The 27,717-nt window shown below is 43.4% G+C and overlaps 1 protein-coding gene across 1 annotated transcript in view; it reads right to left on the reverse strand.

The window, feature by feature from the left end:
- Window positions 1-5,490: 5,490 nt before the first annotated feature.
- Window positions 5,491-27,717, reverse strand: part of kctd16b (potassium channel tetramerization domain containing 16b) — a 52,385-nt gene continuing 30,158 nt past the window's right edge. The window contains exon 2 of the mRNA XM_036524848.1: window positions 5,491-6,067. Within this exon, the coding sequence (XP_036380741.1) occupies window positions 5,616-6,067 (452 nt within the window). The 3' untranslated portion in view covers window positions 5,491-5,615. The remainder of the gene's footprint in view (window positions 6,068-27,717) is intronic.

Here is a 27,717-nt window from a genome sequence, read left to right on the forward strand (position 1 = left end):
TACAAATTTCATATGAAACTGCATAATCATCAATGAGTCCAACAGAAGTGTTTTTGATCTGTTCGTAACACTTTAGAATATGATGCAGCTGTAAACACGTACTAAAGAGTTAAGTAAATGTTTGTAAATGTGTTATTGAGGATGAGGACAGGGTCTCCAAACCAAGAAAATTCCACTCAACATTAATGCACTCATGCACTGTTGAGATGCTAAGCTGGGAGGTATGGCCTTCATCTTAGTTACACATTTACCAACACTTATCACTGATGGAAGAACATCATCAGCATATTTTCTTGTTATATAATCTGATTTCTAATGTTTTATTACACATTAATAACAGCCATATTCCAAAATGTTACTTGTTTGGGTGTCTATGCAAAAATGTATGGTTATTTATTTCATCGCTTGACTTTTTGAGTATCTGTAATGTGCAATATCAACAAATGCTGTTTGCATTCTGTATTTGTTTTGGAAGAAACTGTGCCTTTGTAGATGCATAAGAAGAACAGACAGTAGGCTTCCTTTAACATCTGGCCAGAAACATTTGGTTCCCGACAATGGCAAAAGCTGTACACACAGCATCAATGTTGTAGCTTTTCAGGCATTTCATAAATAGTTTGCAGAGTAGATGTATGCTCATAAAATCCAAAGCAGTTCTTTTAAACATTTAGCCAGTTTCAATTTTATTATTGTGTTTATAGCTGAATATTATTTATTTTTTGCACACACCCTCCAGACATTATGTTGATATCTTAAACCATGTATTATGTTTCATATATTAAATATTTCATTAACTTTGGGTTAATATACATTAATTTCTTTTTTACTTTTTGCTGCAAGAGGGAACCATAAATGGACATATATTTATGCCTCTAAGTGCATATTTATAAAATATAATACATATGTAGCTATGTTATTTATACATAGTGTGCCTCTGGAACATTTCTTTTTTATAATATTCATAAAAGGAAAAACTTTGAACCACTGTTACAATACAATGTATTAAGTTGTAGAGAGAGGATGAATATCTCAGCAGATGTTGTGAAGTCCCGCATTCATTCCGTTAATCGGATCACGAGGGTGGATCGAAATGTTTATGTCCTCACCCAGACAGCTGTCTTTCTGTGGTACTTTGAAATCTTTCCCACAAACTGTCCTATCCTTTATGGAAGCACACATCATTATCAACTGAACAAGAAGTCCTTGTTCATGTTTAGGGTGGCGGATCGAGGAGGAGAGCAAGTCAAGGGGAATGTGGGAAACGGAGCAACTTAAAAAAAAAAAAAAAAAAATGCTGTGTAGTGATGAAATATATTGGGACTGTACCCCCATAATCTAATGTGTACAACCACCCAGCTTCACCTATTCCCTTAAATGAAGTCTCACTGATATGGTAGGGTGAGTATTTCATAGGGATAATGATGTGATTAGCGCAGCTAAGGCGTGTTGGAACGGCCCAGTGAAAAGTGCTATTATGAGGGATATGGAAGTTGGAACATTGCCGGAACAGAAGTGCTGATGTCAGGGTTGATCATGGTGAAAGGTGCATGAACAGCTAACGTTCCTGGAAGCAGGACATTTTGAACCTTTCGATCCACCCTCATAATAAGTAGACTACATTAGGACATTTAAACGGACTCTGTTTTTCTGTTACAAAAATAAATATATGACACTAATAACAATACATATTGAAATTTTTTACATCTTTAGATATCAAAATAAAAGGTTCACTCAAATTCATATGTGGTCAGGTGCTACTGTAGCACAGTAAATACCAAACAAATTTCAGACTGTTACTGAATTATATATATGCATTTTTATAATAATATTAATTTCTCCTATATCTTGTTTTATGGGTTAGAGATTTATAAAAACAAATATTATTTTAAGGTTCCATCAATCAACTGTTATTCATCCTGTGATGAACCCTGTATAGGCGTCAGGTCAATGAAGTTACTATTAATATATTAACTGCCACAAAGTTTAGTAATAGTCAATGAATATTTATTTACAGTAATGGTTTAATCAAATGAGATGTACTGTAACTCATCACCCCCTCTCCCCCCACATTTTTTCCCTGCATAGGCTGCTACTAGAACAAGCAATAAAAGAGGCTTTTAAGTGGCCCTAGAGGAGAGGTGAAACTCTGTGGTAACTGTTTCAGTTGTACTTTTGACCACTCAACATGAGGAGCCTTTATGCTGTGTTGTTGCGGTGTGGTAGAGTAGCTGGGGTTTGCGAGTTTGACTCCCAGGTGACAAACGGCTGTTGTGCTGTTGAGCACAGTTCCTGAATATGCCTCGATATCCGTAAACTGTGTAAACCACCCTGTTTAACAAGTATGCAATGCAGTTTGGTGTCTGTTGCTATATTACATGCACTGTGTTATGTGTAGGACACAAGAGTAGATACTGTATGTTGTGATAATACAGGGGAGTGGTGAAGGAACCACATGCTTTCTTTGTGATACAATTACTGTTTTAGTTATACAATTACAACAACAAGGATCACTAATAATAGTACACTGATTCCAAGTCATTTGACAGGGCAGTATGGGGTGTTGGGGGAGGCAGCTTACCCCACTAATGCGTAGCTCACACCTGGGTGACGCATGTCTGCGATTTTGTGCCAGAAGACTCACTACAAATATATGGCAAGTTGAAGAGTGACTGACTCATTTTGCCAGTCAGTTCGGCTGGAGGATGACCAGCTGTTTGAGATTGAGAGAGCCAGTTTTGGGAATTTGGCCAGGTGGACATCCAGGGGGGAAAGCCCTCCTCACTGCCATGTCACCAGGCAGGGCAAGGCTGCGGGGTGGAAAGGCTGCTGGAGTTTTGCCTTAAGGCACTGCAATCATACTTTTCATGGGCCCAGTTGATGGGTATGTACTGAGCCTGTTAAATGATTGCATGGTTGAATGGTTACAGTCTGTACTGTTCAGTAAAGTTGCACAGGCATTTTTAGCCTTTTATAGAGAAAATTATTATTTTTTTTATTTCCACCACACTACCACCCGACTTGGGATGTATGTGTTATATTCATGTATGTATTGTATGTTCATTAAGTATCATAATAGAATTATAGTTAGAAGGGGTTAATGTCATTTAGGAAGTGAAAGAATGATAGGATGACAGGATGGTAAAGGGTGATAAACATATTTTTCATAAAAGTTATGGCAGGAGATAACCTCATCTGGGGTTGTTGTTAAATGATTCATATATTAGGAAGTTAAAGACCTGACATGGACATTAGTAAATCATTAATAGTAACCTTTGCAAGTGTGTATCAGTGGTTCATTCACAGTTGTTGAACTCATACCTAACACAGCCAAAGAGTAATCAATGTTTCACTCAAGGTACACTAGGGCAGACAATTACTTTCAGCAAGAAAATTTTTGAGTATGGGAAGTTACATGAAAATATTATCAGACAACTATAACTGGTTGTAGCATCCAAGCAGCACTGATAACTGTCAATATGATGGAATGTCGTTTATTTCAAAACTTCAAAACTCAAAACTTAAATGACCCAGGTTACTGTAGAAGCTGATTTGCACAATCCAATATTTTCTCCAGTACTCTCACTCACTTTGGGAATTCAAGAAACATTTTTTTCACCTAATAGTGGTTACTGTTGTAGTCATGGATCATGCATCATAATTGCTGTGCAATGTGCTCATTACTTTTGCAGCCAGAATTCTGTCCCATTGACAGCAGTAACTAAGTCGGTTGATTGTCAATGGTGTTTTATCAATCACACAGGGATCTCTGGGAATGGAGTTATATAATCCTGGCCCTTCAGACTACCAAATCCCTTGCCTTTATGGAAAAAATATAATCTGCATTATCTAATCTGATTATTCATGCCAGTGGAGACAAAATGTAGGAATTTACAGAGTGTATTACTTAACAAATAAACAAACGAGCAAACAAACACAAAAATATTTTTTGACCCTCTTCACATATTTATGGTAGGGGTTGGGGTCAGTCTAACACTCACCTGGCATTCAAATGGACACGTTATTGAAGAGAAACGTAGCAAATAATGCTACTATATAAATAGATACCAAATAGCCACATAATACAGCTAACTGTTGTATGTGTTGATGTTCGTAAAGACTAGCAAGCTGGCTAATGTAACTGAGCAAGGAAACGTGGCAACATTAGCTAGCTACCTTACTGTGCTGTACCACATCATGCATCTTGCTACATGTATCTTCCTCAGAAGCAAGGTTCCCTATGCATGAGGGTCTCTGCACAGAACTGGTATAGGTTGTTAGCTCTTCGGATAGTAGTCTTTCTTTTTGATGTAACTTCGTCTTAAATGTCATTTGTCCATTTAAATGTAAACAATTCAAATGCTGTTTGCGGGTTATCTGTGCTAAGACTCCCCGTCCATTTGATAATCAGGAGTTGACTGGAACTTCAGTTTCTGTTGAAATAATAGCTTTTTGATTTCAGGAACAGCACCTAGAGTGGAATTCTCTGTTTCATGTTTAAAATCCATGTGGCTTCCAATGGTTATAAAAACGCTGCACAAAATTCTCACTGACAGAGTGCCCTGTGCTGTACCTTTCATACACAGGAGAGTGGTTAGGCTCTTGTAGTGGGGAACCCCAGTTCAATTAAAAACCTTCCTATCAGGTTCTTGACAGCAAGCTGCAGCACATTTTACTAATCTGTGGAGGTCCACAATGTTGGCCTTTGACCCCATTCTCTAGATCGACCCACACCGTATTGGCTGGGTTCACTCTCCTTTGGGGAATATATTTTAGAACCAATTTCTTTTCTCCCGACAGCTGCTGTAGGATATCTTCGGGAAAAGAGCCTGCAAATTATTGTTTCTGTCTGCTGAGAGAAGGTTTCTTAATGTGACTGAACGCCTTTGTAATGCAGATACTGTCACGGCTATTGTTTCTTGGGTGACAGCGCAAGCTTCAAACAGTGGTGGAAAAAAACATTTTCTTTCACACAACGGATGCTCCACCGCTCTACAAAGCAATGCATATGAAGAGCTATCAATTTCACATAGGCAGCTAATATTTATAGAAAGTGCATTGTTGGGACAAAATTAATTATTCACACGGGGTGCACATTCATCTCCAAACTTCTGTATGGTATGAACATTTACCTATTTTTTTTAATAGCTACTGACATGACGTGATCTAAACGCTGGGTCAAACCGAAGCAATTCATGCAGTGATTTTCCATTTAGCTGTAGAAGCAGGCAGGCACAGCATCCTCGTGTAAACTCACAAACATATGCTGTGCCCTTTAGTGCTGCACAAAGGTTGTGTGAAAGAAAAAAAAAAGATTAAAAAAGCCACAAAAAATTGTGCTTTCAAGTGGAGTAAGATACCCTGTGAGAGTAATTTTATGGTGAACAAAAAGGTGTTTTTTTTTTTTTTTTTGCTTTTGCTTTTTTTTTTGCATGTTTTGTTACCCACAGAGAACGATTACCAGAAACATAAGTTTGAGACAAAAGGGGGTCTAAGAGAGTGGAACACAGAAGATACCTACAGTCAAACCTACAAGTGTTTATGCTTTTGATTTTCCTTGAATTTTTAAAACTTTATTTATATATATTTTTTTGCCTTCGCTCCATCACCGCTGCTTCTCAGAGGCGGTACTTCCGCAGCAGGTCTGACTGCCACATGTACTTCCTCTCGGGGAAGTGGTCGGGGATTTTGATCTTGCGGAAGTCCTGTATGCACTTCTCCAGCTCCTCCTCGATGGTCAGCTTCTCCTTGCCGGGCCTCTTCTTGCAGGTGCTGGTGTCGCGGGAGCCGGCGGTCAGGGTGCGCAGCAGGTCGCTCTTCCTCCGCTGCTCGGACTGCTGCAGCATCTGCACCGGCCCTTTCTTCAGCGGCCGGTCCAGAGTCTGTATGTTGGGCTGCCGGCTCACGGGGCCGCAGATCACCGTGCCCTGCGGCGAGCTGGTCTCCGACTGGCTCTCGGAGCTGGAGGTGGAGAGCTCGCTGAAGGAGTTCCCGCTCACCGCTTCGCGGTCCCCCTTGTGATTCGTGCAGCAGCAGTCGCAGTGCGGCGACGACCACCTGGAAGGTCCACCTGGATCGGAACACAGAGGGGAGGGGGGGGAAGGGGGGGGGAGGAATCAGACATAGTGCACGATATAAGCACAGCCAATCAATGGGCAGTCAAAGGCTGTGAGACACAGCCAGGTGGATGGCCCACCTGGATCAGAACACAGAAGGGGAAACCAGATACAGCACACAATATAAGAACTAGCAATCAACAGGCAGTCAATGGGCTGGGCCACGCAAAGGCACGTAGAACCTGCAATTACAGGTCATTATATGGGTGATCTCCTTCCTCCATTCAGGGTCACCTGTGAACAGGTTAACGGAATTGAGCTGATGCTGAGAGGCTCAGAGAAGATTTCTTTCACAATCCATCAAGCTGGTATTTAAAAATGCTTTGAGGGGCACTGAGAGATTCGTACAAAAGATGAATTAAAGTTGCCTTTTGGTAAGAAGCGATTACAGCTTCACCAACAGTGATAGAGATAAAAATGAAATTAACACCCACGCAAAGAAAGGTTCAATGTGACTGCAGAGCTTCATGCTGTGTGGCCAAGGTACTCTTGGCTATAGTGAACATGACTTTATCCACTGTCAGTACTGTCAGAGTATATATATATATATATATATATATATGTATGTGTGTGTGTGTGTGTGTGTATGTATAGTTGTGTATGTCAATGAAAACAGACATTATATAAAAGGTGACAGGACTGCTGAACTCTTTGATCATTACACCTCAGGCTGCAGCCAAAGGTATGACTTCTTCACTAATTCAGCATATCATCGCCCTGCGATACCTTTGGCTCATGGGTATACTTCTGGTAAAACCAAATCATGGTCATTAGGTTGTCCTGACCTAGTAATAAATTGCTTTGTTACTGATAGAAATTAGCTTTCAGCATATCACTGGCTGAGATTTTTTAAATTATTTTTTCATCAGTGAGAATCCATAGCTTGTCCTGACTGACACTTTATTGCCACTGAAAGATCATTATCTTTGGAGAATGTCTGTTAATAAGAAGTATGCAAATCATAGCTGGGAGGAATCACAGGCTACTTTGAAAGCCCAGCATGGCAAATGCTGTTTGTACAGTTTTGCTAATGACTAAAACAATACTTAGTCATTAACTTTGAATTGCGCTTTTTATCTGAGCCAACAGTGGCATGAGGATATTCCTCAGACTAGGGCAGAGGGGCTACCAAGGGAAACCAATCAAGCCTTGATCTCCCCCACAAGCAAATCCAAACTTTACAGTTGGTTGGATATCTTGGGATCAGATACAATCAAACCACAATACACCCTTTAGTCTTTAAACTTTATGTTTAGTTTTTTTTTAGGCTTTCACTTACGGCTACGCTCATAATATTCTGTAAGGTATGGGAAAAAGGGATCGTAGTTTAAAGAAATGACTGGTTGTTGTTTGCCCACACACCTGCTGGGCTGAGTTATTTTCCATATAGCAAGGAGATGCTGCATTTTCAGCACGTATGCCCCATTGTCATTACTAAGAGATAGAGAAAGTCCACAGTCCAATCATTACAAAGGTAATTACAGCATAGCATCTGTCTGCATAAGTTGATTCATATCTCCAAACTACAATACAAAAATCTACAAAGGAAGGTCTTTCTCCACTGTCAAATGTAGAGCAAGGGCAAAATAATTGCTCTGACTTTGAAAGTAAGGGGTGTTCATCTTTCTTATAAAATTAAATAAAGTAAGATTTGTTGCCCATGGGCTTATTCCTCATCCGACAAGAAGACTTTAACAATCTGAAAAAGTAACTTCTTGAAAATAACTTCAACTCAAAGTATGTGGAGAGATTTGCATGTATTTACTTCCTTTAATCAAATTCAATAAATATATTTTTTTCTTCTGGTGACCCGAAATTGTAATGCATTTTTGCATCTTTTTTTTTCTGAAAAGTTGACTAGGAACTGTGAGATTATTTTCACGCCGTTAAAAGCTGCAGGGCCTTGACTTTCTTAGATTAATCTCTTTGTATATTATCTGCTGAAAGTAAGACTATCTCCTCTGTATTATACACATTATTCACAACACATTCTGACTCACTGGCACTGTCCACTGTTTACTCCCTCACTTTTTCCACCCGGCGACATCAGGTGTTTGGTGTTAATTATCACTTTTATCGACGCGACCCAAATCAATTAATCTACCCTTTTTATACACTGCTATCTGCATGCGAGAGAAAACACCCAGCCACTCCCTTTCTCAGGCCTGAATGAAGTGCGATTCCGAACTGATTTATTTCCCTCTGACAGCTTCCTCATACGTTTCACACTGCCTTCCTTCCCTTTGAGCAGTTCTGCACATTGCTGCATCTTGAAATACAATTCCGAAAAATCATGTCAATATCCATTTGCACTCTGAGGCTTTAGAGATCATTCAAATGTTGTTTTCTTCTTATGCCATTCTGAGACTGCAGAGTCTCTTCAGATGATGTACGGAAATAATTTAACAAGGAGCAACTCCACTTTGGAGGTTTCTGTACCCGGCCAACTTGGATATCTGGCAGAGTTTTTTGTCGCGTGAGTTCTAATAGAATATTAGAAGCTCCTACAGAATGGCATCCCAAAAGGTTTTTCTGTTCCTTCTAATTACCACAGGTGATGTCGTCACACCCCCTTTCTGGCCAATTACATCTGCAGTCACATCCACAGTAATTCCATTCCATTCTACAGGGCCAGTTGCATGAAGGAATATTGACTGTGCAGTGTCTATTTTTTTTCATTTTTATTCTTTTATTTCTCTTGAATACTGATACCCTGCTCTCAAATTATTTAAGAGGCTAAGAATACGCACCCTACCACCATAGCTGAGTAAGGTGGGAAAAAGGTAGTAGGTGAGATGGATTTTATCTCACTCTTTTGCTTACAGTGCTGAGTGGGCCTCCTGCATTCATCTGTGTCACTCACTATATGAAGGGGCCCTGATCGATGAGCAAGCTTCACCTAATTGGTGTTTTGAAAAATGGGCCCTGACTCCGTAATACAGCTAAATTTGCCGCCAGCCGATTCCCTTGTCTAAATAAAATTACCAAGCTGTGCCAAAGTAGTGGTGACAAATGCTATGAATGAAATTGCCTAGTGTTCAATCTGGCCTGGAGTAAACTATAATCCTAGGCCCTTCAGCAGTTTCTTTTTTTCTCTTTTTCACTTTCCTCTCAACAAGGGGATAAAGTAATGACACCATTCTCTATATTTATCCCCTGCATGTTGATGGGATTCGGTAGAAAGAGGATTGAAATTGGCTATAAATGTAGTATATAACGTAGTATAATGACTTGCGTTTTAATGGCAAAGACCATTGGGTTTAGGGGTCAATTCTATCAATACATTTTGATGTCTTTTTTTAAAGAGCAATTGATTTTGAAGGCATGTGCATTACCAGTTTGTCTATATAAGACTTACTGTTGTTTCATTGTCTACTCCATAAAAATGGACACAATATTTCTTGATGAAAACGTGCACGGTTAATGCTTGAATTCAAACCATGCTGTGTCAGTCATGCCTTTCTTGAAAAATCTTGTTATTCTATATAAGATAAACCCTGGACAATAGAAAAAATCCTGGATAATAGAAAAAAAAACCTAAACCGACTCCGTGCTTGCCTTCTAACAAGTGAACATCCTATCATATGTTCAGCAATGTTAAACGCCCCGCGAGAGAAGAATAGGCATAAAATCCATCAAATCCCTTGATGAAACCATTTTCACGCAGCACTATATGCTGTTTCATTATTTATCGGTTTAGCAGACAGCCATATTTTATCCAATTATATATATGGAAATACAGTGTAGGTGAAATACCTTGCTGAAGGGTGTGTCAGCAGTCCTGCATATAGGAATGAAACCTACAGCCTTCAGGTTACAGGGTCAGCTCCTTAATCACTACACCACACTGGCAGTGTTGTACAAAACTCTTATGCTCATCTGTTAAAGCCAGAAGCACCTTGCAGGGCACACCAGCGATGTCACCTGTTCCCTGGCGAGTAAGTGCGTTCCTACCAGGCAGACATTGGTAGACAGCTGATGTTATGTGAGGAGAAGGTGGCTGAGATGCCATATGTCCCGGGATGCCACAGGGTTTCTGCGGCTCCCGCAGTGCTTTCGCCATCCCCCGCTGCCATAAATACGCAAAACACAATACCTGCGTGCTTGTCAAAATGCACCTGGAGGAGCTGCACCTGGTTTCAAACCGCCACACTCCAAGTGGCACATGATGTATGGTGAGGGGACACTTACACACTAAATTTTCAGCAAAATACATATACAGCCAAATATACGTATTCATGTCAAACTGTGGTATGTAATGACACAGCAGCTATAGGAGTAATTGGGTCAGTTTTATTCCCTGACGCTTGCTAGGTCCTCAGTTCTTTTTCATTTCCATAGTGGAAAGCAGTCAGACATCCATCTATCCCTCTGGGACAAGAGGCTGGACCACTGCAAGCTGAGTCAGTCTATCCTACAAGGCCAATCAATGCCAATCAAGCCTGCGGTGTCCCAAAGGACACTCCCAAACCAAGAGGACATGCTGCGGAAATGTCTGTGACAACCACTACACAGTCACCAATTGTGAAAGGGGTAGTGGTGAGGAACAGCAGCGGAGTAGTGGTTAGGGAACAGAGCATTTAAACATGAAGCTGCTGGTTTTGGTTCCTGGATGAGGGCTCTGCCACTTTTGCTTTGAGCCAGGCACTTAGCCAGAGTGGCTTCAGTACATGCCCATCTATATAAGTGCATTGATGTGTACAAATGTAAGCTGAGTAGGTGGCACCTCGATACGGCTGTCTGCTAAGCAGATTAAGAAAATACCGTCACCCGCGTACTTCTGCGCTCGCAGATGTGGCGGGAAATCGTGTTTTCGCACCCTGTTGCATCACGCACCTCCAGGAAAAGGATCCTGTCAGAGCGTCTGATCCTCACACTTCCTCGGTGTCACACACGGGAAGCTCACTCATAAGTAATGCTGTTAGCCAAACTGAGGACCCCCCACCCCCACCAACCCCCTGCAGGAGCACGGAAGAGTGTGTGGCAGAGGCGCAAAACCCAAAGTGTTGCAGAGTTTAATTTGCAGCGTTCATCGGGAACGCTTCTCATCTGTGGAAGTGTCACGCCGCCGAGCGTCTGGAGGTGAGACAAGGACAGCGTTTGAACTGGGACTCGCGCCGGCCTACTTCTGCCAGCACCTGCTACTCGGATGGCTTTGTACTCTCTCTCTCGACACGCGTGCCCGTGCTGCAAACCTCCACATCAGAGCCAGCCGAGAGGGATCACTGTTTTGGCTTCGGCCTTGCAGGACACCTGACCTACATATGGATCAGACGGCGGTCAGACTGAGCTCCTCGCCCAAGGGTGGTGTCCCACCCAGAATGTGGTCTCTCGCGCATGTTTGGTCAAAGGCCCGGAGCTCAGTGCTTTACCCTCTGCTTTTCCGTGGCGCTCGAAGTCACTGTGATGGGAGTCTGACGCTTGCTGGCCGCTCCCTCTGAGTGGCAGACAGCCGGGGCATTCTCCATTCTCCCAGACCAGTGAGTGTGAGCAGGACACTATTCAAACCCTACCATAAGTTAACACATGCAAACTGACTAGACGGCCTACCTGACTAAACACCCTCCCTCCACTAACCCCTCTCATCTCCGTACCTCTCAAAGTCTACAGCGTTCCCTTCACTTCGGCCAGACGAGACGTTTTAATAAGCAGCTGCCTCCTTCAGAGCCCCCCCCCTCCCCAACCTGACATTACACTCCCCATTACGCCGTGCCCTCACACCCACTCGCACTGGCATGAGAGCATACATCTGTTTTCCCTGTTTCTCGTCTGTCTTTACCGCGTCTCTCCGACAATCGATACGTTGTCAGGTCAATGCGCCGTTTGGTTGGTTGCGTCCTGATAGATTTCCGTGACAGCGGCGCGTGACGTGCCGGGGAGCTGTTTGGGAAGATGAATTGTCTTCGCATGACGGCATACCGCGGCTGGTTATTTGTTAACTGCTCCGCAGACATTAATTTCCAGGCAGTTTGAAAGGTAGCTAATTTTGTGAAGCTGAGTATCCAGGATACCGCATTTGGTTATGTTGTCCTTCTGTTATCTTCCTCTTGTGTTCTCATGTTTATCTGGCGAGCCCATGGAACCGCACCCCGATATCACGAGAGGTGTAAATATATTACAGGTTGTAACTTGCACAACAGTGGCGTGTCGAAAAGGGATTTGGCATAAAACAGTTCCGCTGAAGTTGCCGCATTGTAGTGGCAGGACTGCATGTTAACAAAGCACACCATGCACTTTTACTCCCATGACCTACTACTCAAACATTATAACAAACGTTCCAGAGCCATGCTGGACGTGAAGTGTATTAGCATTAGAATTGCTAAACTGGGATTTGGAGACACGTGACCAAGGGTATAACCATGCATAATGTTTGCACACCAATGCATGACAATGCAAAGCACTAGGAATAAAATGGATGTTTATGTGTGACACGTTTTTAATCTGTATTAACTTCACAGTTGCTTTCTCTTTGTCCCAGAAAGTAAAACTCCTACTAAAATATAACAAATCGGGTTCAGAGATACATCTGCTATTTTCGACTGTGATGACTATGATTGCTCAGGTAGAGTATTATCATGTAGACATCATGCTCTTGTGATAAACTGGAGAGATTATTACCAGATTTTCCATTAAGCGGTCATTTAGTATGTCAAGTCATTTTACCAAATGATGCACTATTGACAATTCTCACTCGCATCTTCTTGGAGATGAGCAAGGAGAAAATAAATTTTTATGTGATGTTTCATGTTTTCAGACATATAAAATAGTTGCTTTTATACATAGCATATTGTGTTTTATTGCCATGCCATCACACAGCTTGGATTCCCACAGTCATACTGCAATGAAGCAGTTAGGCCTCATTTGGACATATCACACTGGCTAAAGCAATGAAATAAAATTTTTACAGCCCATTGAGGCCCGAATCCCTATAAACACATTTATTCTGTTCATGTCATGTCAGTTCAGAGCCATCAGCAGGAAACATAAATACACACATTTTTAGCTGGATTGGGCACATTCACAGAGAAATGCGTCTTTGTGTTTGACCCCAAGTCTGATTATAGGAACCTATTGATTTTTGTGTAATCCAGTAAGATTCCTCTATAGCCTCTACTCAATAGCCTAAAGGTCCTGTGAAGCCTCTGCAGGATCCTGTACGATGTTTTTATTAAGTGATCCCACAGGACTACTTGAAAGCCGGCTCAGTCCCATAAAAACTAGGACACTTTTGTGAGAGCACTAAACCGATGAAGGAATTCTTCCAGTGAAGTCTGCTTAAGGACCTCTTTGGGTCACAGTGTCCCCTTGCAAATATAGCACTCTGTGACATTTTTGTAGCCCTATCTTGAGGAAGCGTCTGGGCTCCATAAATCTCAGTAATCTGCACGCAAGGGCATGCGATACGGATGGGGTGGGGCGGAGGGCAAGACTTTATTTGTTCTTTTATTCAGCCACAGGGTCGCATGTCATCCATGGGGTAGGTCAGATTCTAATTTAAGTAATAATGGACAGGCAAAGTGAAGCAGTATCATTTAAGAGGAAATACTACTAAGAGCACTGGAGGAAAAAAAATGGAGGGAAAACTAAAAGCGACTCACAAATTATGCCACACATACATAACCCAGTGTCCCACCTGGGACCTGGCACAGCGGTCACACTTTCTGAACCCCTGAACCGCTTCATTAAAATGTCCACAGTGTGCAGAATACCCTGTGGCAATAAGGGAAAGCACATGAAACACTCACATGTAGGGACTCGCGCCAGTCAGCGACCAATAGATTTTCCCCATCACGCAAAGGACAGCCTGGTAATCTGCCACTCGGTGTCAGAGATCTGTCAGATTGCCATCATCGATTCCGGCGATCCCCTCGCTCCGCACGCCCCACCCACACCCAAGGCCCCTGCCTCGCCGACGGCCGGCAGAGCTGCTGCTGCTTATGAGGCCAAACGCGGGGTGCTGGGCCCAGACGCTTTCGTTTCCTTATCTGTTTCGCCACGGGGCGGAAAGCCCTGACAGCGTGGCCGCCGCCGCCGCACCTGTGATAGATGGCAAATCGAGATGAGGAACACGACAGGAGCTGAGCTCAGGGGAAAAAAAAACAGGCAGACAAATAAATAAAGAACAGAACTTCTCTCCAGAAACTTTGCCAATTTACCTTGCAATCTGCTGACTACCAATAAAAAAATAAGAAACTACAATATTTTCCAGTGCATGGGGAGAGAAAAGCACAGTTATCCCCGTACAGGTAGCAGCAGATTTCTGGGCTGTGGATCTATGTGCTGTAATAGAAACACCACCTTCCCTATACCTCATACCCCTATACCCTGGGGGTCTGTCCCTGCCAGAAAGGTCACATGAAGGCGGTAACTATAGAAATCTGTATCCGGCCACATCAATCACATCAGCGGTGGGAAGCTGTTTTGTCCCCTCACAGACCGGTCACCCGAAGTAGGTGCTGGAATCCTAGCAGGATCACAGTGCCATAAAAGAATCCGGCCAATTAGCCCTGGCGACAGCATGCTTACACATGCACAGGCCGCATCACACAAAAAGGCAATTAGCCGGTGCCGAAAGTTATCAACCGCAAGCAGCGTGGATTCATTAAAGAAAGCTAACACAGGGAGAGGGAAAAGGAGGGAAAAGAGGGCTTTCTTATTGTGCAATGAAGCGATCCCTTAAAAAAAAAAAGAGGCCACATTTACAAGAAAATTCCCTTATCAGCTGCCGGCATTGAACCAAATTCCCCGAGCGCCTCTCGGGTTTCTGGCAGTAATCCGATTCTTCCGACCCGGCGCGGTGAAAGTAGCGGGCAGAGTTCAGCGGCGCAGAGGTGCTTTTGAGTGCACGAACCTTTTGGGACATTCGCAGCCTGCGAATTTCACTTTTTTTCCCCTTTTTCCACGTGTAGCTAATGAGGTGAGCCGCTTTAAAAGGCAGCGTGTGGCACTCGCTTATTGTGCAGGGACAGCTAATGAGCAGATCCTTATGGCACAGCCTTCCCGGAAATTAAATGTTGTCTGCAGACGGGACAGTTCACCTCAACCAACACATGCAGCTCTGCTATTTGCTCCTACCAGCATCAAACCACCCCCCCACCCCCCGCCCCATTGAAGGTCACATCCCTTAAAGAATTACATAAGCTAAAGATTTCACATCTGGTCAGGCCCAGAAGATGAAGACAACGGTGTTAAGTCATTCCGCAACAAGTCTGCAGCAGTGTGTCATTTATAGGCTTCTTGTGACAACGCTAAAGAAACTGGAGCAGGGATTTATTTGATAATATGGCATGGATTGATTTTATAATATGGGGTGGATTGATTTTATAATATTGCATGGATTGATTTAATAATATGGCATGGATTGATTTGACAATATGGCATAGATTGATCTGATGACATGACATGGATTGATTTTATAATACGGGACGGATTGATTTTATAATATGGCATGAACTGATTTAATAACATTGCATGGACTGATTTGATAACATGGCATAGATTGATCTGATAATACGACATGGATTGATTTTATAATATGGCATGAGCTGATTTAATAATATGGCATGGATTGATTTGATAATACGGCATGGATTGATTTGATAATGTGGCCCACATGATGACTCAGGCCCACTTTCAGCCAGCCTGTCATCAGCAGGGCCGCAGAATCAGAGAGCTGGAAGTAGCCTGCAAATCAATGGGACCATTCCCAGAGGGCTCATTACACCGGGCCCACACACACAGGAAACAGAGTGACTTTGAGCATTCGGGAGACAATCCAACCCGGAGCGCTGGTGTGTGTACCTCCGCAAAGAAAAAAAAAAGAAAAGAAAAATACGAGCGTGCTATTCAAATGAAATGCGTAATTAAGTCATGTGTTTGCCAACATCAGAGGATCCTCCGCAGCTCTGATAATGTCCGTGTGTGCAGGGGGCCCTTGATTAGGCAAAATGGAGCAGACCGCCCAGATCACGCGGCCACACCAGCCCGGGTTCAAAGGAGCCATTTTAATTGGAAGTTCCAAATACAGTGCCCCTCACTCAAGATTGGCCTAGGAGGAGCTCCGACCGGGCGTGTATCATGTGTAGTGTTTGGGCTGCATTTAGCACTCAGGCCCACATAAAGCAGGTCATTAGGAGGCCCCCGGCATGGAAAACCAACTCTGCAGAGCTTTCGTAACAGCGCTTTCCACACTTCCAATCACATTGAGACGCCGAACTCGCTGAGCTCGGAGATGCAGGCCGCAGTGTTCCATTAGCTTTGCCACTAAATTAGCTCTCTCCTGTGAGGTAATCACGCCCGTGACCGCAGCAGACCGCTTTCACATCAAACACAGGGGCCCCGCCCACAGGGGTTCTTGCAGGAAAGATTACGCTGCATCTTCTTTGCGATCGTCTGGGGAAAATGAGGAAATCGCAGGTCTTTAAATCAGTGGTTCTCAACTGGTGTGCCATGAGGCAAAGTGAAGTGTGCCATGGAATTTTGAGGAACACCATGCGTTTTTATATAGGTGTGTGTGTGCACTTACACTCTGTGAAAAGACTGATGTTTTATATTGTGCTATTAATCCTTTCGCACGTAACTTATTTTTATGCTATTTAGCGTGCGTGTTACATTACACGGTTCGTTAAGTTTTCATTAGCGTTATTAAGCTTCTCATAGTTTTCAGTTAGCATTCGCTATATTTTTTAACGTTAATTCGCTGTTTCCTCATCATCTAGTGTTCTAATCGCACCAGTTTTAGCATACGCGCTAAACAGCAAACCACACCGGTGTGACCATACGTGCGAAAGGGTTAATGGAGTAATGTTTTGTTTTATTTTATTTATTTTATTTTAGTATGTTGCTGTTCATGATGCCGTACGATGTCGGACAAGTTCTTGCTCCGATGCACTTCAATGCATTTTAAATAAATTATACGATTGCCTGTCTGATTTAACTATCTGTTTGGTAATTATTTGACAGTCTGCTGTAGTGCAATATGGGTCAAATTTCACTAATGACATTATAGCCTATCATATCATGTGTGTGACATTCTTCATAATCGATAACCAACTTTGACGTTCTAGTTGGACCTTTGATGTGCCATAGCCCCAAAAAGGTTGAAAACCTCTGCTTTAGATAACACACAGACTCAGCAGCTAGCGGCTTGCCCCTACGACTCTGAAGCAAAACGCAATCTCTTGTTTGGCAGATTGCAGCACCCTGATCTGTCTTCCCAAGTAAGATGTATGTTAAGAGGCAAAATCATCAATATACAAAATTTGTATTACGTGAATAATACATGTATGCCTAAATACAGTGATTATGCCTTGTTTAATGTTCAGTTTATTTTGGGAGGGGATGGAGGGATATACATGCATTATATTAGTCATTAATGGTGATGGCAGAAGGACTGAACCTCACAGCAGCTGACTGCTCCCTCATTAAGGGCTTCATACCTTTTTGCCATGGGTTCAAGTCCCAGCAGGTCTGCCCTGCTTCCTCCATCAGGTTTCATTTAGGCATAAATAAAGCTTCCTCAGCCTGTAATTCATTATTTATTTGAATTAGCCTACTTGAAATTTTAATGCCTTAATGGAATAAGTAGAGCTTAAAAGCAGATAGGGTCTAATTTGCATAGAGTACATATTATAACAGCCACTCATTTGAAAACCCACACACCTCAGGTGACCTTTCCTTAATCTTTTGATTTAGCTACAGCCAGTTCAATGCAAAATGCAATTCATTTTGACATACCGAGACAGTTACTAAGGCCCCAGTCTCTAAACTTAGGACACACAGTGGTGTTCTCTAATGAGTGGTTGTTAGTACTGTATGTCTGATGGCTTTTGGATACATAATATGTAGGTAAGGCATTCCATATACTTTATGTTGCTTGCAAACAGTTTAGTTCACAAACATGAATCAACTATATGAATTAATATATTTAACATTCTTATAGCATCTAACATGTTTAACAATGCAGCTATCACTTGTCTTGTCTTATCACTGTCTCCAAATTTTGAGCTAAACTCAAAAGTGCATTATGAACTGTCTTATCAGTGTCTACATCTGTAATTGCCTGTGTAGCTCCTTGCCTCTTAATGCTTATTGTCAAGCCGATTTGCAAAGGTTTTCTGTCTCATATGTGCTCTTTTGGATCCCTCTTTTACCTCTACCGCGGGCCTGATTTACAGTGTGTACGATGTGCAGTTGAGCCAGCCAAATGGATTTCACAAATGAAACTAAACAGGTGAAACAACAACTTTTCAAACTTTTTATATTGAAAGTTTTTTTTTTTTTTTTAAATTTCCCAGGTTTCCCAGCCACAGCACTTATTATATATGAAATAATGTCCACATGAGGGGACTGAGTTTCAAACCTGGGTTGCCATATTCAAGTACAACGGGGGTTCAACCCGCCCCCAGCCATTGCTGGACAATTAAACGCCAGCTGAAGGCAAACGCCTTGCACAGTATGTTTCATGCAGCTGCGTGTTTTCTTTTGAAAACCTGCTCAGTAATGTCTATGAAGTTAGCGTAGCCATGTGAGCACACATGCAGTCTCGGTGACTGTCAAGGAGAGGCTGCTTGGCTTTAAGGGGGTGGGGGGTGACACGCCGAGTCTTATCTGACACATATCCAATAACTTGGCTCTGCAGGAGCGCTCCCCAGCGAAGCCCCCGTCGTCCAGCGCATATTGGATCTAACATATTGGATCCCAGCCTCTCGCGGTGCGGCCCGAGGGGCCTTCCAGATCACGGAGACGTGAGTCAGATCCAATCCCGTCTTCCTCCCCCGGCAGCGTTCCAGGAAGTCCGACGCGCCGAGCAGAGGGAAGAGGTGAGGTGGGCCACGCATCAGTATGCACGGCGCGTTTCCCGTTCCCCGGCAAACTAATTTGAGCCGTCCCTCCAAAGCTATCCACTCTAATCTTCTCATTAAAGTACAGCCAGCATGGTGGCCACCCTGGCCCTTCCAAGGTTTCCCTCTCTCCGATCAGGTGATTAAAGAAATTATCCAAACTTCTCGGAAGAATATATTAATAGCAGAATAAATTCATTGGCATTACGCCGTCTTAAAAAAGCTTTCTACCGCGATGCAATTAATCACATTTGGCTAGACAGAATCAACTTTAAATGCATTTAAATGCAATACCGGGTATAGGAGCTTATTAGTATTACACAGCGGTAATAAAAAAGCTGCAGTTCCCCTGGCCTTTTAGCCTTAATAAAAGTCAGACAGTTCATTTAACATTTGGGTAAATAACACAAAACATATTCCCTGACCCAACCCCAACCATCACGTGAGGCTATAGTCATGAAACTAGTTCCTTGAGAACCGCATTAAATTTCAAAAACAGGCCGACCAACATCCAAGTTTTTGGTTCAGACTTCTGTTATCACACATTTGTTTCAGCTTTTGGCTCTCAACACTATCCATGTCCTCACATATTTCACCTAAGTGTCAGGGCTCCGCCCCCCTAGCTGTGGTGTTTTTGTTTTTCCCTGTCCATGTGCTTTTTGTTTTTCCTTGTGTTCCAGCCCCGCCCCGCTCCCCGCCTGGTCCCCGCCCACCTGATTGCCCCATTACCTTCACCTGCCTGCCTGCTCACCTGCATCCCATCTCCTCATCAGCCCAGCCCTATTTCTACCCTGCTTGTTCCTGTCTTGTTTGCCAGTTCGTTGCAGTGTGTTTCGTACCTGTTTCGTTCCCGCAGTTTTTTTGGATGTCTGATTTCTCCGTGTTTGACTCTGCCTGCCCTTCGTCTTTGTTTTCTGCCTGCCGTTTTGTCCCGTTGCCTGATCGTTTGCCTGCCCGGTTCCTGACCCTGCCTGCTTCTGTTACCGACCCTGCTTTTGTCCACGGACTGCCTTCCGGTTTTCGACCCTGCCTGCTTTTGTTGTGCAACTTGCCTGCCGTCATTAATAAACCCGCCTGGAACCTGAAGCTCTCTTGGTCTGCGACTGAGTCCTTGCCTGAGCCCTTACACTAAGTGGGTAAAACAGTGAGTCAACAGTAGCTTTGGGTGGTTCCTCGCGCCTCCTCAGTAATAGCGCCATCTAGTCTCTCACTGAGGACCTTTAAGTCACTGGCTCTCCTGTGGCACACAGTGCGGCTTGTAGTTGCCATTCTCAATTGTCGATGTGGTTTGTAGTCAGCATTGGAAAAACTGCCGTACCAAAGCATCAGCCGGACAAAATTGCCATTGAACATAGGGGAGGAGCACACGCACGGCTTTGCCTCAGTGCTTCCTCTGTACTGGGACACACAGCAGTGAGTTGAGCAGGTGAAAAAAAGGGGCAGGGAAAATTCTAGCAACAGTCACTCGCCATGAGCTCTCTCTCTCAAGCAAAGCCTTGGGGTTCCAGGTTCCAGTGTGGTAACTGTCCACCCCTGACTCCTCCCCCACACCCCCCTGCCACTCAGGTTCATTAGATGGTTAAAAGAGCTGCAGCTCTTTCACACTGATGCCCAGACCGCTACGCCCTGTCCACTGCGTCACGCGAATCGGAAGTCGCCGTGCAGTCTGAAGGGCTGCGAGCAGACAGCTCATATGACACGAGAAACAAAGGCGGCAGCCATGGCCTCCGAGGATCCCGTTCGCAGAGACTGCACATCGATGTCAAACAGAGTGAAGAGGCAGACCACCTGACAGGTTAAAAAAAAAAAGAAAAAAAAGTCCCTTGACACAGAGTGAGCTCTCTGGCTGTGGAGTCAGAGTGCTAACCCAAGCGGGATGAACTTTCTCAGAAACATGTTGGTAGATGGTATGCACTATACCAGGGACCGAATCTGGGTCTCTAAACTGAAGCAACTCTGAATAATTCAGCAAGGATGTAGCATTCAGTATTTATGTTCCATGCAGTTACAGCAGGACTGATTTCCTCGCAGCTAGCGCTTCTTATTCCAAGACGACTGGTTAAAAATGCATTGCTACCCCTCAATCTGATGACTTTTCACTTCCTTTCTGTCAGCGCGAGAGCTTGCTTTGGTGGTGTGGTTTTGATGGAGGAAGTCATAATAAAACAAATTTCAAAGATTCTTAAACCAGTCCCGCTTTCCAGCTCGTGATTTCACTCCCTGGGGCGTCACATCACGCGGTGAAACGCAGCGCTGTTGCACATGCATGGCAGCTGATGTCGGCGCGCTCTTATTTTGCGGCTTTTTTTCCCCATCTGTCCCCTCCTTTTCCTTAAAAAAAAAAAAAAAAAACAGCTCAGCACAAACTTAAACACACAGCTCACAGCTCTCTCATCAGGTCAGAAAGTCAACTGAAGATTTTTGGATTCCAGCTCTGAGCAGGTATCAGAGACAGAGAAAGCCACACAAATACTCTATTCTAACCCACGATAGAAGTCTATCCTGGACTGTTCAATTCCGTAGGGTGACATATCAGAAATGACAAGGGAGTCTCGGGTACACTTAAAGAGGTGCCAGTCTTATTTACACACATGAGGCTAAGAAAACTGAAGCACAGCCAAACTGTATATGTGGATTAGACTGATATTCTAATGCTTCCCCCATTGGAGTTGCATAATGAGTTATGAATATGTATCCAATTTGAGATGTGTGCAGTATTTGACTGCATGAGGAGACCTGCTCCTCAAATAAAACAGTTTATCAGTGCAATCCCCAAAAACATATCTGTATCTAAGTTCAGCTTCCTGGTTAAAATCACATAATTAGATACACCCCATTGTGCAGAACCATCTAAAGGTTTACAATAGGCAATGGATGTTTAAGGTTGTTTACTGATTACTTACTACTAATGTAAGGAGCTGTCATGCATCTTTGGGTAGCATGCAACATTTGCCATAATCTTCCCCTTGATTGATTTGTAAATTAGCCCTGACCTCAGGGGAAGCCATAACGAGGAATCAGAAGCAATCTGCATCATTTCAGCCAGGGTTGAGCCATTAGTTCAGCCATTTGGGGTTCTCTTTGTGGCAGTAAATTATTGAAATCCTGCAAATAATGTGCCCATTTTGCCCCCCCCCCCCTTCTTTCTTTCTTTCTTTCCTTTTTTTTTTTGCTTGCTTTGTGAAGTAATTTCATTTGAAGCTGTTGCCGCGGTGGCTGCTAGAATTACCTTTCCCATTTCAGTTGGAGGTTGTGTTTTGTTTGGGTGCTTATTTACCTCGCCAGTTAGGGTATGAGTTATGTTTGGAGGGCTGGAGACTGAGAAAAGCACTGAAGCAGCATGATTACTGCCGTCTGAATGGGAACACAGAGACAGAACTGCTTTCAAGGGGAAAAATATTATAAACAAGCAAGCCTGCTACCTGTGCAACAGCCCATTTGGTTTGATTGACAGCAAAGATTTAACAGCCCATAATAAACAGAAAAGTTACAGCATGTTATTAAAAAGTAGGCAAAACTATTTTTTTCTAGAGGTTTTTCATAATGAGGTAGCTAATTTTTTATTTGCTTAGCACATGTCAGTATCCAGGTCCAAGTAAACATATATTTTATTCCTCTACGGAGCAGGGTATTTGCTGAAATGATTCTGAATAAGTACCCTGGGGAGGGGTACGACTGAGCTATACCGCCTGGGAACCCAAAACTGCAAGCTTTACAAGTTCAGGTCCTTAGGCACCGCATCACATCTCTGCCCGACAATATGCCTTGGCACATTGCCTTAAATTAGTCAAAGCAGTATGACGTAGTGTTGGCATATCTCCACCAAACCCTGACAAGGTTAAACATATTTTGCTGTAATGTCATGGCCGTGACTTATATTTGCTTTAATAACATGTAAGTGCCACCGAGTGTGAATTCCATAAAGCAGCAGTCAGTACAGAAAACCTGTCAATCAATTCGCTGGAGGGTTCTGATTCTGTGCATCCCTGTCAGCTGCGGCTCATTAAAGTCACAGGACGAAAACAAGTCGGACTTGACAAGACACCCCTGTCAGCGCAGTTCGCGTCACTCAAATTTCGCACCGGCATTCTTTCATGCTAATGCTGTATAGCATTGCATTTCCACTGTCGTCAGAAGAATGACATGGCAACTCTGTCTTGTGAGCTTCACTTGAGCCAAGGCTTTTAACTGCATGGAATGTTCAGAGAACCACTTAACAATGAATATCTCATGAAGGTCAGGCAAAAGCAGAGTGGAAATGTACGAGTGTGGGCCTGCTCCCTTCGGCTGGAAAAGCCTCTTCCAAAATAATTATTTCCTATGTTAATAACATTTCCAAACTCTGTGTTTGGTTTGGAAATAATATGCACTGTTGCAATATGTGTCAAAGAAACATACTACACAGTATTATAATCCTATTAAAAGAGGCTGTCAAAAGGCTTGTTTCAATTTGACTGACATGCTCTGTTTGTAAAACAAGCTATTTGCCAGCTTGCAGCTCCGTAAACAAATGAATTATAATGGGAAGAAAAATATCTCAGTGCCAGAAAAATGAATCTTGAATGTACAGCAGAGTAATTAATTCAAGTTTTGACTTCCTCTTGCCTTACTTGTTACAGCACTTTCTAGCTTCTTACTTATATGAGTCAGCTCTCACAACCTGGACTCTCATTCATGTCTGTCTCTTTGTGTATTCAGTTGGCAACATGTTTTTTTCGTCCAAGTTTTAGGATTAATTACCAAATCTAAAGTAAGAATGCTTTGAGTCTATTTTCGTCCCATTGTGCGTAATGTACTTCAGACGAACTTACAGAAGATTTCGCACAGGCGCTGAAGCAATCTGTGCACTGGTTTTCCTACCCCCCCGCCACCTCCCCCCACAAATAGAAGGAGCAGAAAAGGCAGCGGCTTCCTGCGTTAGTCACAGTGCTCGGTGACGCGGCCGCAGCGCGCCGGCTGCACAGCGCTGCGTACCGACTCGATCCGGTTTCGCATCCTGGCCCCCGCTGGGAGGCTGCGCGGATCTGGCTTCCTCTCGGCTCGTTTAAATGCCGTGTTTATGCGGGCCGTAATGGGGAAGGGCGCCCCTCGGTCACGCAGAGACCCAGTATCCATCAGCCCTGACCTGGGGGAGTTAATGAGGTGTGCCACGGCATCTCTCACCCCGAATGCTCAAGTTCTGCCCGAGGGGGTGCGCCCCGCCCCCCATTTAAGTCCGTGCAAAAAAGACTGATGGGAAAATGCATGGCAGCCCAGGGGCGCTCTGCCGAGGGTGGGATGGGCAAGAGCCAACCCAAGGGCTTATTATCACATCAGATTTATTTTTTGAGCTTGGATACAGCTACACAATAAAACCCACATAATATTCAAGTCACAATAACCAAATCACATCATAATCTACCTTCTTTCATTTACAACACGGCTGAAATGTCTGCCTGTACCAATCAACCGTTTTCAGCTTCCAGTCTGAATGGTTTCGTGCAGTTGGTGCAGTTCTGAAATTGCCCCCTTGTACTGCACCAGTGAGAAACGGTGTTACAAAAGGATGGCAAGGGAGAGAGAGGGAGACAGAAGGAGAGCGACAGAGAGAACGACAGAGAGAGGGAGCTTCAAGACGACCACCTCCACAGCAACAGCAGGACTGGGAGAAGAGACAAAGCAGGAGAGAAGAAAGAGAGAGCTACGGAGTACTAGTCATTATGGATGATGTCACAAGGACTGAAGTTCAAAGAGAAAGAGCTCCAACATTCCATCACCTCGCTGGTGCAGAGACAGGCAGCAGCACACACTCAGTGCTGTGATGAAACACCAAATCAGAACATGTCATTCCTCTTGAGTCATTTTCACACCAAAAAAAAATGTTGCCAAAATGCTGGAATTGAACGCTGATATTTCCCACTGACCCCCATTCACACCAGAGACAAATGCTGAAAAAAAAACTTTCACGGTAAAGTCAAAAAAAAAAAAACTTCGTGATTCATATGTGGCACCGTTCATGTTATAGACTGTTGTGCGGTGATGAGACAAGGAGTAACATGGGTGGCAATAACAACTAAATGTTGCAGGAACAAGAAGCAATATCTTTCTCCATATTAAAGCGTAAAACAACTACCCATTCAGCTGTCTGATTTTGTAACACTGCAGTCTGTTTCCTCTAGCCTACATCATCAAACCTGGTCATCACTGGTCTGTTCACATAAAATTAATGGCAGCATTTTTCCACCGGAGGTAACATGCAAGTAGTGAAATGCTAGTGGAAAGCTGGTATTTGTTTTAATCCAAAAGTGAGTTGGTGGAAATGTGACCGGCTGTGTAATGGTTAGGATCGGGGCTCCTAACCGAAAGGATGCTGCTTCGATTCGTCACCGGGGCACTGCTGCTGTACCCTTAGGCAAGACACTTAACCCAGAATTAAATACCCTGTTGTATAAATGGATAACACGTGAAAATTGTACCCTATGTAAGTCACTCTGGAAAAGAGCATCTGCTAAATCACAATAATGTATTGTTCACAATTCACAACCTCCATTTTATGGAAGCTTGTGAAATGTGAATGTGGTTTGTATACTGATGTAATTAATTTGTCAAAAAACGTAGGTATGGCATGTAGTAAAATGTTTTTAGTGACGCACAGACACACACATAGGTATATATTTCCTGAAACTAGAAAACAAGTGATGAAGAAATACTGCTGGAAAACTGGAACAGATGACAAAAGATCAAACATTCAAAGGACTTCAGAAAAAAAAAAAATCTTCATATCCTCTGCCTGTCACTCATCATTCCAGCGTCCTGATCATTATCGGCTCATTAAGGCCATCTGATGGAATGGCCCGTCATTAAGTCCCACACGGATACCGTCTCCCGTTTATGTTCTCATCCTCCCCTCCACGACTGCGGCAGAGGTCCTCCACAGGCACCCGCATTACGAATGCAAGTTGCGTTCTGTTCAGCGGAGAACAACCCTAAAGCCAGTGTGTTTTCGGTGCTGGGAACCCCTGATAGTGACTGCTTAACACACCACAATTCCCGACAGAAGAACCGCCAGAGGCCCAATGTAAACACACAATTGGCATCTTAGGGAACAACTTCACTTGAAAGAAAGAATATCGTGTGCCGACAAAGCCGGAGTGCTGCTAACCTTTGATGGCGCCGTTGTCTGGGAAGCTGTTTTCTTGCTGTTTTCTTGTTGCTGTTGTTGGTAATGTAACACAAATCATTTGGAATTCATTGGCAATTTCATTCACATCTAGTTCTGAGTTACCTGAGGACTCTGCTCTGTCCCTGAGTTTATTTGTTGTGGATTTACCCAGATCACTAAATATTGGTTGCATTTCAACAGCTACAAACTTTGATTTATACTGCAGCTGTAGAACTTAGAGATTTGTGTTTTGACTTGGCTTTATTTCCTTTTGCTGCACTGTACTAGCTTATTTTATACATGTGTTCTACATTGTATTTTCTGGCACTCTGTAAGTCAGCCTGGAGAGTAGCTGTCTGGAAAATAAATAAATAATCTTTTTTTTTTGGAGCAGCTTGTATGTTATCCTGTGCAACAACTGAACAGTTCACCCCAGGGGGTGGGGTTTGAAGTCATCGATTTACGTCACTCAAACGCACCACCTCCGATGCGTCTGCATACAGAAACAGCTGTGATGTGCTCCGGTTTGCACCAAAGCGTGGATTGCTAACTCAGTCTTACCACCCAAATATCATTATTCGACCATGTCTTTTTTGGAAAAAAAGTAAGCTGAAGAGCCAGCTCCTGCTAGCTGTGAGATCATTCAACCATCTGGATACTCCTTTGCAGGAACTTATTTGCCTAGCGTAAAAATAATCATGAACTGAAAAGTGCTACCCAACTGCAATGCATCAATCAACCACACACACACACCATTGGGAAAAATAAAATAATATTCTTTTTACTTGACATTAATTCATTGATTTAGATTATCGGCCTCCCATCTGTACTTAGTGGTGCCTCAGTCATGCTTGCTTATCCTTAGAATAACTTTGAGAAGTTAGGAGGTAAAAAGAAAATAAAATCCTATCTCTGTGACATCTGATTCAGCTCACCTCACTGATTAATCAAGATATTCTGACATCATGTCAAATCATCAGCAGATGTTTCACAGGTGTAATTTGTACGCGTGGTATGTTACGGAAACGTGGAAACGAAATAAACCAGCTGCTTTGTGAAACTGGGTTAGCGGACACAGCCGGTGCAGATAAAACTGTAATATTGACTGTGGCGAAGGGAGAGAGAGGCTGAGAGCAGCGTGGATGAAGCTGTCGAGAGGGTTTAAGACTGAGCGAAACTGACACTGAGTAAAACCAACTCCTCCCTCCTGAGCACGTCCTCTTGTTTACCTCGAAGCAACCTGCCAAGACAGAAGCGTCGACGCGCGGCTCTGTGATCCTGACGGAGAGCAGGCCGCAGATGAAGCCTGCAGAGCGGGTGATGACACAGCAGGAGTGTGAGGCTGCCCCCCTGGGTGCTTTTACCCTGGCTGGGGGGGGGCGGGTGTGTGTGTGTGTGTGTGTGTGTGTGTGTAGATTAGACAGTGTTTCCACTGCTCTGTTGAATTAGAAAATTAGAAGCATGATGGTTGAGTTCCTCGGCATTCAGATGCCAAGGAGGTAATGGACGGATAAAGCATTGTTTTTCAAAAGAGCGTGAGCTTCTTTCTCCCTGCTGGTGTTAATTATAGCAGAATTTCGGGACATATATGGGTACAAGGATAATGACACAAAGCACACCA

The sequence above is a fragment of the Megalops cyprinoides genome, chromosome 3, assembly GCF_013368585.1.
Source record: "Megalops cyprinoides isolate fMegCyp1 chromosome 3, fMegCyp1.pri, whole genome shotgun sequence".
Lineage (NCBI taxonomy): Eukaryota > Metazoa > Chordata > Actinopteri > Elopiformes > Megalopidae > Megalops > Megalops cyprinoides.